The sequence below is a fragment of the Balaenoptera ricei genome, chromosome 5 (assembly GCF_028023285.1).
Source record: "Balaenoptera ricei isolate mBalRic1 chromosome 5, mBalRic1.hap2, whole genome shotgun sequence".
NCBI classification, from domain to species: Eukaryota; Metazoa; Chordata; class Mammalia; order Artiodactyla; family Balaenopteridae; genus Balaenoptera; species Balaenoptera ricei.
The window spans coordinates 55,815,842-55,827,632 of NC_082643.1; the positions used below are offsets into that span (position 1 = coordinate 55,815,842).

The following is an 11,791-nucleotide window of genomic DNA, read 5'->3' on the forward strand; positions in this document are numbered from 1 at the left end:
GCAGGTACTCAGGGGAGAAATGCACCAGGGAATGCAGGCAGCCGCCTGAACCTGAAAAAGAAAAGAAAATTGATTACCCCCTAAGCCTTCAGAAGGAAATGCAGCTCTGTCAACACCTTGAGTTTATTCCACTGAGACCTATATCAGACTTCTGATCTAAGAAGTAAATTTACAAGGTTTAAAGTTCTGAGTTTGTAGTAATTTGTTACACCAGCAATAAAAAAAAAAAAAAAATTAAAAAAAACTAACACAGAATTAAATTCTATGATTCTGTACTTCTAATCATGGAATAAAAACATTTCTTTATATAAACAGGTTCTATAGAGATACAATGACAAGAAACCTAACACCTTAACCTAACATCCATTCTAAAGATTGATCACTGGAATGATCTTGGTATAATTCACAGACACAAACACTGAAAGTTAGAGTAAGAGTAAAACCAATCTGAGAAATAATATTTCAACAAGAAACCATTTAACATTTGCTACTCTGAAACATTGACTCCTAAGTGCTAATTACTTCTCCTCTGGAAATTTTAAGAGTTTCTACATTGGTCCCCTTACTGAGTGGTTCTTTCATCTCATATCTACATTCTTACAATCTGCCATAAGAAATTTTCAAAAATGAAATAAGGAAATATCTCTCCATGACTCAAAACTTTCAAAGACTCCTCACTGTCTACAGAGCAAAGTCTAAATATTTATATTACCACTGCGAATTGCTCCTCATACTCTGAGGAAACTGTGTTCCTTCAGGCTTCCATGCTTTTTCACGTTGCTTTCTAAATCTAGATTCCCCCCCACACCTATTATACTTGACAAAACACTAGTCATTACTCACTCTCTGCACCAACATCACTTTGTGAACATCACTCTTTTACTATTCCAGGCAGACTTATACTGTATCCTACAGGGATTTATAAGGAGCTTTATGAACAGAACAGTCATAACTAAAATAATGCCTCCTTCATGGGTGTACACTAGCCATTTCCATTTCCATTTCTAGATTTCCAAATTTATATTTCTCCTTTATCTCTTTCCTCAGTCTCCTGGAAACCAAAGCTTATATCACTCACAGAATGAATGTTTACTTAGAATCTGTATCCAAATCCTTTTTAAGGAAGATTCTCCTCTCATTTCAGGTCAATAGATTATTGATAGCATGAAAACAAATCTATCCCATGACATGCATCTTTCCCTTCCTACTTCTAATTTGATGGGAATTCCTGGTAAGATATTTTTTAAAATATAACTTACCTGGACTACAAAGGCAGGATACAAAACAAAGTTCAGAAGAAGGTACTTAGAGGATAAATACTTTCTAAGAGTAAGTATTGAGGAAGTATTGAAGAAGTGAGAGAAATATAAGGAATGTTGCAAATGTTCAGGAAAGGAAATGATCATAATTCAGAGGTAATATTCTTAAATAAAGGAAAGTAACCAAAGTTGATACTCAGAGGATACCCATGTTTGGATAAAAAGGAAAAAAGGGAAGGAATAACTATAGCCAAAAGAACAACAGCAAGCTAAATGAAATGGAGCTAATAAAACAGGTGTGAAAATATGGAGAAAAATGCTTAGAAATGCTCAAATAAATCAGAATATCCTTGTGTTGACACATGCTGCTTTCGTATCTGGAAACTCCCTACATACAAGGTAATTTCTTCTTAGCCTAGAGCCAGTCACATTTACAATGATACTGGTATTTATTTTTCACACATAGAGGCACAAGATCATCTACGCTTTTCTTTATCTATTTGCTTTCCAAAGCCTCTGAACTGGAGATTAGCTTGCAGAGAAATTACGAAGGTGTGCTCTTGGAAAGAGTCTTTATCTCATAGTCATTGTGACCTTGCTATGTGCCAGTTATATTTTAACTACTTAATTGACTCCATCCTGGATATAAGTGAGAGCTACCTCTGCAGTAAAGAAAGTTTATGAAGAAGGTTTGGATTTTATCAAGATGTCTAAGACACGGGCTTCTCCTCTTGTGCTTTCTTTTTATTTCGGCTGTGCATCTTGTGGAAAGGTGCTGCTGTGGCCAATGGAATATAATCATTGGATCAATTTAAAGACAATATTGGATGAACTTGCTCAGAAGGACCATGAAGTGACTGTGCTAGTATCTTCAGCTTCCATCCTTGTGGGTCCCAATAAGCCATCTACCCTTAAATTTGAGGTTCACCCTACATCCTTCACTAAGAATGAGCTTGATTTACTTTTTATAAAATGGATCAAGATATGGACATATGAGTTACCAAAGAGTACATTATGGGCACATGATCCAAAGATGCAAAAAACATATTATGAATATTCTGATACTGTTCAAAAGCTCTGTGAGGATGCAGTTTTGAACAAAAAACTTGTGAAAAAACTGCAGGAATACAGATTTGATGTTGTTCTTGGACATGCCATTTCTCCTTGTGCCGAGCTGCTGTCTGAACTACTTAACCTACATTTGGTCTACAGTCTTTGACTTACCACTGGCAATACATATGAAAAATTCTGCGGAGGGCTTATATTACCTCTTTCCTATGTACCTGTTATCATATCAGAACTTAGTGACAAAAGGACATTTATGGAGAGGGTAACAAATATGTTGTATTACCTATATTTTGACTTTGCATTTGAGACTTTTAACAAGAAGTAGTGGGATACATTTTACAGTGAAGTATTAGGTAAGTCTGGTTTATTTATTACATTTTCCCTCTAGTAGATGGAAAGAAACCTTACTTCCTTTGTGTGGGTTACAGTGTATATGTGTGTATATATATATATAATTTAAAATAAAAAATAACTTGTATTTTCTTAGTTTTAGTGTCAAAATGGAAATAGAACAGCTTCTCAGTCAAAATTTATCAACTATTCAAGAAAGTATGCAAAGTAATCTAGAACTGTGTGACACTGGATATATCCCTCCATTTGACAATAATATTCCAATATGTGAATATTCTTGGGACTTGTTTATTTAGAAAGCTACATACTCACTGTGTTTTCGATAAATCATACTGTCTGTTATTTATTGCTGTAAAACCAACCACCCTAAAACTTAGCATTTAAAAGAGCAAACGTATTATTTGCTCATGATCCTATGAATCAGCAACTTGGGCTGAGCTCAGGGAAATGTTTCTTCTTTGAGGCTTGTCTGGACTTCTTCATTAGCCTACGGTTAGTTATCAGTTTGGCTGCGGTGGAACAGTCCAAGAAAGTGTCACTCTCATGGCTGGGATTTGGCAGATTGGCAGGATACTGTGATTGTCTCTTCCATGTGACCTCTCCAACAGAAAAGCTTGGAATTTTTCACGTGACAGCAGAATTCTAGAACAGCTTGTATGAAAGTTTTAGGCCTAGATTTGGAAGTCACACAATGTCACTTCTACCACCTTCTATTGGTAAAACAAGTCACAAGGCAAGCCCGAATTCAAAGGGTGAAGAAGTAGCCTTCACCTCTCAATAGGAGGAGTTTCAAAGACTACATAGCCATTTTTAATATACTATAGTAAGAAACTTCATTAAATATATTTAAAAATCAAGTGAAAGTCAGTCATGAGCAAATGTAATTTTAAACCTGGGTCTAGTAAAAAAATCTACTTCATGTACAAGAAAGTATGACACTTTGTGTAAGCTTTATGTTTACTTGTTTTTAAAATTAAACATTTCTATGAACTCATACCTGAGGTTCCTTTCAGCTTTCAGCATCAAAGTCTCTGATATCTCTCTTCTAGATTCAGTTCTTCTATTATTTTAATATCTCTAACATCTCCATCAGCTAATATCTCTATTAAGAAGGAAAATTTCTTAGTGTGGATGAGTTGTCTCTGGGAATTATACAGTATTATTCCTTCCCTCTCAATGTATTAAAAGTCATTTGCTAAGTAAACCTAAAACACTGGGGATTAATATTAGAATTATCAATGTCTGCTTTCTGATTCTACAACACTGCAGTTTGAAAAATGAAGCAAAAGGCGAAGGTCCAGTATATTTTTCATATCTGGATGATTTCTAATCTTGATTCTGTGAGTACATTCATTCAACTACAAATATTTATTGAGCTTCTTCTTGTTCATGGTGGGGTGGAGCACAGAAGGAAATTAGTAAATATTTATTGAGAATTTACTCTTCTCCAGGAAATCTTCTACATCCTTTACATTTATTAACTCATGAGAGACACACATAGAAATCCTGTTCATAGGCACTATTATTCTCGTCATTTTATAAATATGGAAACTTAAGTAAGATAACCTACTCAGGTTCTCTTGGGGAAGAAGTGATGGAGATGGGGTTAAAACACAGCAGTCTGGCCCCTGGACCTAAGCACTTGTATATTGCATTAACTGAAAGAAAAGCATGAGACTGTAATTTCAAAATTCCATGTACGATTTGGAGAAGCATTGTGCTAAGCACCAAGTGTGCTGCAATATAGAAGACCAAGAAGATTAGTTTTTCTTGATGTTGGTGGTCTTTATAACAAACACTCTCCATAGTCAGCATATACCGCTCAACTAACCAAACTTATCTTTGCCAGGAGAGATGTTCCCTCATCACCATTTACTCATAGGTACATATAAAGCATCTTTTTGTTTGGGAAGTATTGTAAAAATTTTAGAAACTTAAGAAAATTATCCCTTCCAAACTTATCTTAACCATCCTTGACAGAAATTCATAATTACTCTCAATGCCTAAGAATATTTACAAGGTAATTTACAATTACAAAGGAAATAAATATCCAAGTTATATAAATATTAATCTTCAAATACATATATAGTGTATGAGGTTATAGGAGGTAGTGGATTGGAGAATAGAACCAAGGTCAAAGTCTCAGGAACAAATTCTGCTAAAAATTAATCAAGAATCACAGATCATAGAAAATAAGCTCTTAGATGAGATTCCATTGCCAGGGCATGCAAGGTAATGTGAAGGAAAACAGAGCATCAAATGCCAAACAATCAAAGTAGAAAGCTGGTTGGTGAATGAAATGGGAGGATGAGTAGGCCTATCTGGAATAAAAGACTAAACAAATAACCCAAAGACCAAAGTTTCTAAGATAAAAATTAATCAGGAATCATAGGTCATAGAAAATAAGCTCTTAAATGAGATACCATAATAAGCACATGCGCAGCAATGGGAAGGAAAACAGGGCACCAAATAACAATCAAAGTAGAATGCTGGGCTGTGAATGGGGTGGGTGCATTGGTCTGTGAGAATATGACTAAGCAAATAATCCAAAGTCACGAAAAAGCTTAGAGAAATTGTAGGTAAATAAGGGGACAGAGGTGAAAGTGATTGACACAAATAGACTTTTACAACCAAGGCAGTTTTCCAGTCTGACTTTCCAGAAGTTTTATGTCATTCCTTGAACAAGAAGCCATCACAGCATTGCTGATTTATTCTAGGAATAGAAACTAACAAAGGAGATCCTTTGACCAAGCTATAAACACTAAAAAGGAAGATATTTCAGCTTTTTTCAGGTGAGTCTCCTTTATCACTCATTCCCACTTGCTTCATAATATTTATTTTTAGCCTTTCCAGTACTTATAATTTTTCTGGAGACCAAAGAGACAAGTTTAGATATGGGAAAACACTTCACAGTCTGAATCATGAGATACTTCCTTAGCCTCCTATCCTTTCTAGGCAGTTATCAAGCAGCCTTCTCTTTATATTAGATTGTAGTAATTGATACAGTCAGAATGTTTCAAATTTCCTAGGACAGAAAAAATAAATGACATAGAGATCAAGGTGAAAGACATCATTTCATTTAGTGCACCTCATTCATCATGCCCTATCTTGATCACAGATGGTCCAAGAATCTAGTCCCACAGTAAGCTTTCTTCTTTAAAACATACAAGAAAGGGTGAGACTCTAAGCTATGGAAGGGAAGGCTATTGATTCTTAGTGATATATGCATCATTAGTGAAGCATCTCAAACCACTGGGGTTTCTCTTCTCGCCTTTCTCTATACCCCTAAAGGAAATTCAATCTCCTATGAGTAACCTGTTTATTCTCTGGTGGTTAGCTTAGTGACACTGGAGACCAGATGGAAACAAGTGTGAATAGTGCAAATTCTTCATGCTGCAGGTCCATGTTTAATGTGGAAAGTCATTAATAATCTTTAGAAAACAATCTCTATGGGGGTGAGATCAAGTTGAGGAAGTAGGAAGGCCCTGAACTTACCTCCTCCCATGGACACACCAAAATAAAACTACTCACAAAGCAACTATCTTTGAGAACAACTTGAGGACTAGCATAAAAGATTGCCCACAACTAAAGATATAAAGAAGGAGCCACAACTAGACAAGTAGGAGGAGCAGAGATGCAGTCTAACCAGGACCCACACCCTGGGGTTGGCCACCCACAAACAGGAGGAATGTCACAACCACAGAGGTCCTCCTCCAGGAGAAAGAGGTCTGAGCCCCCACTTCAGGCTCCCCATTTTGGTAAGATAGGCCCCCAGAATGTCTGGCTTTGAAAACCAGACGGGCTTACATTCGAGAGAACAGGAGAGTCTGTAAACAGAGATTCTGTTCTCAAAGTGTGCCCACAAAATCTCACACAGTCTGAGTCCCAGTGAAGAGGCAGTAGTTTGAAAGGCACCTGGGTGAGACCCACTTGCTGATCTTGGCGAGTCTCCTGGAGAGACATTGTGCAGCTGGGACTCCTCCTAGGGATGGAGACTCCGGTGGAAGTCATTTTGGGGATCTTGTTCTACCATGCTGACACTGGCACTGGCAAGCACAATTTTGGAAGCCTCCCTCTAACCTATTAGCACCAGGGGCTTGCCTGCCAGTGGGTCCCTGGCGGTCACACAATGCTGGGTCATCCCTGGAAGATGGGGATGCTCAGTTAAAAAAAAAAAAAAAGTTTAAAATGTTAGAGCATTAAGTAAAAATGCACAAATATCATGAACGTGATACAAGCCCAATGCTATGCAGGAAAATGACCATTTAGAATGTAATATTCATCACATACTTAAATAATTACAGAGAGATATTGACTTAGAATTAAAATCTGTTAGTTAACTTGAACTTGTAATACATAAAACAAGAAGTAATCTTTAACAATTATTTGAACCTGGCTTCAAAGGTGCAGAGGGGAGAGGTTACTGTAAGCTATGTAAGTCTCTCACTTAACATGTATTTTTTTTTCTTCTCTTTTTTCTGTATATATGTTTGTTTAAATTATAAAACACTGGCATTATTTGTTCATCTTGACCAACACAGACTTGAAGCTTTATTGCTATATCTTGTAAGAAAAAATGGATACAAATTCACAAATTTACATATATTCCTTTTCCTATTTTCTTTTTCAGGAAGACCCACTACATTGTGTGAATTGATGGGGAAAATTGATATTTGGCTGATAAGAAGCTATTGAGAGTTTGAATTTCCCCACCCACTCTTACCAAATTTTGAATTTGTTGGAGGACTCCACAGCAAACCTGCCAAACCACTGCCTAAGGTAAACTGGTCTCTTGAATAGTTTTCCATTCCCAGTCCAAATACTGTCTTATGGAAAAGACATGGACAATATATAAAATTTCTTCACACCATGCCCTCACTTATTATGTGTTTCATGTTTTATTATCACTGAAGATTCTGAGCTACATAATAGTCATGAAAAGTAAGAGAGAAATGCAAGATTGTGTGGATATAGCCACTATAAAAAAGTCTTCCAACACATAAGAAATGATAATTTTTTTCAACAAATGTGTATTCTTTGTCTGCTAGATACCAGATTCTCCACTCTGAACTGAAGAAGGAGGGGTGAATGAAATAGACACTGTTGTAGTCCTTAGGGATATTATAGACTGGTCAGCCAGAAAAACTATAAATGTTAAACAGTTATTTACAATAAAGTACAAATCACAAAATGCATAAGACTGAGGTAATGTGGGAGCTTATCTCTTGTATTTTATTAAAGTAAATTGCAATGAGGTATTTAAAAGAATCAAATTCTGATAATGCAATATTAAAAGTGGAAATATGTGAGAGTATTCAAAGGTTATGGAATCTGGTGCTTTAATATATGGTACTATGGTAGCTAGGAAATATACAAAAGCCAAATCCTACCGGTAGTGACTTTCCTATAAAATATGGATGCACCAGAAAAAAAGAAGAAAAATGAGGGAGGGGGTTTACTTACCTATCTCATTGGAGTGGTGTGAGAATAAAATGGTCTAATACAGTCATTCCTCATTATATACAGATTCTGTATTTTCAAATTTGCCTACTCCCTAAAACTTATTTGTAACCCCAGAATCAATATTTGTAGTGCTTCATGGTCATTCATAGATATATACAGAGCAGCAAAAAAATTACTCACTGGACGTGCATGTTCCCAGTTGAGCATTGAACAAGGCAATTCTCTGCCTTTTTGTTGCAGCTCTCACACTATAAATAAGTGTCCCTTTCAGGTCTAATTAATGCCACATTTTTGCATTTGAGTGCTTTCTGTTGGTGATGTCGCTGTTTAGAATGGCCCCCAAGGAGAGTGCTGACATGTTTTCTGTTGTTCCAGAAAAGAAGTAAGAAGGCTGTGATGTGCCTTAGGAAGAAAACATGTTTGCCAGATAATCTGCATTCCGTTCCATGAGTTATAGCACTGTTGGCTATGAGTTCAGTGTTAATGAATCAACAATGTATGTTAAACAAGGTGTTTTAAAACAGAAACACACATAAAACCAGCTTATGTGTTGAGCAGTTGACAAAAATGTTGCGACAAGAAGCTTGGGTGAAACCAGGAGCAATGATTCATTACTCACTAATGACATGTTTGTGGCAACTTTATAGAACATAATTACTGAGAATAAAAAGAATCGACTGGATACATAAAGCCTTTACACAGTGCCAAGGACATAGTGCTTGATAAATATTAGCTATTGTGACAAATTGCTTAGTGCCCCTTTTGACAAAAGGAATTTGTCTCAGAAACCAAAGTAAGAAGAAGAAAATGTTAAAATTGTATTTGAAGCTTTAAGCAGTCTCACTAGTATCTAGAGTGGAGGGATTCCTTCTGATATATGCACTTGTGTATGTGTCATACTGGCAAACTCATGATAGTTTTCCCAAAAAATTTGTTCTCATCATATTTGAGATCAAAGAACTTCACAGCACAAAATAGAACAGAAATTATTGTATCCTGATAATACAATTCATGGAAATAAGCCTCTCTCAGGAACTGGTTGTAGTGGTGCATTAAAAATCATCCAGTAATGCATAAATTAGATAAGATATAGTTCTATTTCAATCATGTAAACTGCCTGATCTCACTAGCTAGGCTTGGAAACAAATATAGTAAAGTAGATATCAGAGAGAAAGTGCCTAGTTTAGTATTAACCTGCACAATAGGCTACAAATTTTAAAATGTAAATGAAAGTTTTCCATAACTTTATGTCATGAACCCCAATTAGTTCATAGATAGCCTGATCAGATGTTTTACCCAATAAATCACACTCTCATGGAGTAAAATCCACCCAAAATAAACAGTTTACAGGCAAAATCTGTCACATTCATTATGTCATAGCATTAATTCCCTTAAAATATCTGGGCCATGATCAGAAATAAAATTAAATTTATACTCAAAATTTAAACATCCCATATAAAAATAATGATAATATATGATATTGTAATTTCATTAGGTTTTGAATGAAAATAGAGAGAAATAAACTGCAGGAAGTTTTGAAAAGCTATTTCCTTAAGAGAGATGAAATTAATATAGCATGCCCAGTGTTATCAGAGCATGAGGTAGAAAGAAAAAGGAAATAATATTTTAAGATAAGGAAAATTTCTTTCATCAGTCTTTTTCTCTTTCAGTCAATTAATGTAATATCACCAGAAGTTTAATAGATCAGAATCTTAGCTGAGGATTAAATTTAGGGAACCTGTCAGTATTGGGAATTTGAAACACCAATAAATAAAGAATAAATTGTGATTAATAAATTCAGAGTCATTTATTTATACATAGATGATTTAACAAGAGCACTTTCCTTCTTTTACCAAAGCAATTATATGTAACCTCATAATCAGGTTATATTATCATATGTAGCCTTTATAATCAGGAAAGCCTGTACACCAAAAGAGACATCCTGAAAACTGCCAAGAAGAAAAGTAGACCAATTCAGTAACAAATACACTGGACATAGAATGACATAAAAATTCAAGAAGCCGAGCTACAGACAGACTCTCTGTTAGGAATTCAGGTCCTTTTAAATATTTGTCTTTTGTCAACTCCTCCAAACAAAACCAAAAAATAGCCAAACAAACAAAAAAAACCTTGTTGATCAAGCAAGGCTGGGTTTATTTGACTTATTATAGGAAACAAGAACAGCACTTTGACAGAGTTTTATTACTTTTCAGCAGAGGAAAGTCAGGGGAAGATAATTCTAAGGTGTTGGGGCCTGGTTGGTGATATCGAGGAAGAATTTGTAAAGTAAGGAACAGTTTGGGACTGGGCAAAGTTCAAGGCATAACTTTGGATTGCTGGACACAGTGAGGTCAGGTCTTGAATTTTGTCCTGCTGAGCAAGTCACGTGTTTTAATAAGCACACTATTTTACTTGGTCACAATCCTGTCATCCTGGGACAAATTACTAAGTCATTGTTGCTGGAACTTAGCATTATTTAACACAGAACTAGAAAAAAATTCCTGGTCCTGCTATTGTTTGAGACATGGAATAAAAATTACACTGTTTTCAAAACTCACTTAAGAAAATTAAACCTGTGCTGTCACAACGTAAAATGTTCTTCACTGGAAACTTTCACTTTACTGTTGTCTCTTGTTGATAAGTAATAAATAAATCACCATACTTGCCTAGTAGTCAATGATTATACATTGATTAAAGAAAATAGATTTCATATTACACATCTCTTTCCAAGGGGGGTTTAATGGTTTGGCATGTTAGAAGATGAGGCATTCTAACCATACTTCTCTCTTTAGAAATGTATGTATTCCTTTCCTTCAAACAAACTAAAAAAGGAATGAATGAAACAAACAAACAAACAAAACTCTCTCTCTCTCTTTGCTGATGCCCCTTTGTTGTACAACAAATTATTTCTTTTCAGGAAATCGAAAAGTTTGTCCAAAGCTCTGGAGAAGATGGCATTGTATTATTTCGTTTGGGCTCAATGGTCCAAAACCTTCCAGAAGAAAAGGCTAACATGATTGCATTGGCCCTTGCCCAGATTCCACAGAAGGTATGATACATTGCCTTTGTGCTGAACAACTACTTGAATGACTCTCTTTAATGTCTATGGAGTGGATCCATTAAAATAGTTTTTGCAAGGGGGAGAGAATTTCATAACACAATTAGATCAAAATGAACAGGTATATCTGTTTTTCTTTTGAAGTCAAATTTTAAAATGGCGCAAGGGGACTCATGTGCTTAAATATTCCAACTCAAGTTTCACTTTGTTCTCAGAGACACTTCTATATTGGAGGTTATGTGTGAGGTTTCAGTGTTATTAAGTTAATAGTAAGAACATAAGAATGTCCAAACCTTACCCCACGAATGATCATTTTTTCCCAGAGGAGTTCCTGGGGGACTGTGGAAGTTCTGAGCAGCAAAGAGGCATGTGTTAGAGTTCAGTTAGTAGCTGCACTCGATATTCAATATTCAAAATAGAATTTTGAAAAAGGCTGAGTTGGAGCATAAAGATTCAGATCCTTCCTCCTGCTCCTGCTCTCCCTTTTCCCAAGATGAAAAGAGCATATATCTTTTTTTTTTCTCTTTTTTTTTTTAAACATCTTTATTGGAGTATAATTGCTTTACAATGGTGTGTTAGTTTCTGCCTTATA

At 35.6% G+C, this 11,791-nt stretch overlaps 1 protein-coding gene across 1 annotated transcript; it reads left to right on the top strand.

Annotated features, from left to right (window-relative positions):
* The first annotated feature begins 1,965 nt into the window (after positions 1–1,965).
* On the top strand, positions 1,966–11,196 carry LOC132366474 (UDP-glucuronosyltransferase 2B17-like). Its single transcript, XM_059924069.1, is given in 3 exon segments — positions 1,966–2,680; positions 7,309–7,457; positions 11,059–11,196. Coding segments are annotated over 3 exon segments (1,002 nt in total).
* The last annotated feature ends 595 nt before the right edge of the window (positions 11,197–11,791 follow it).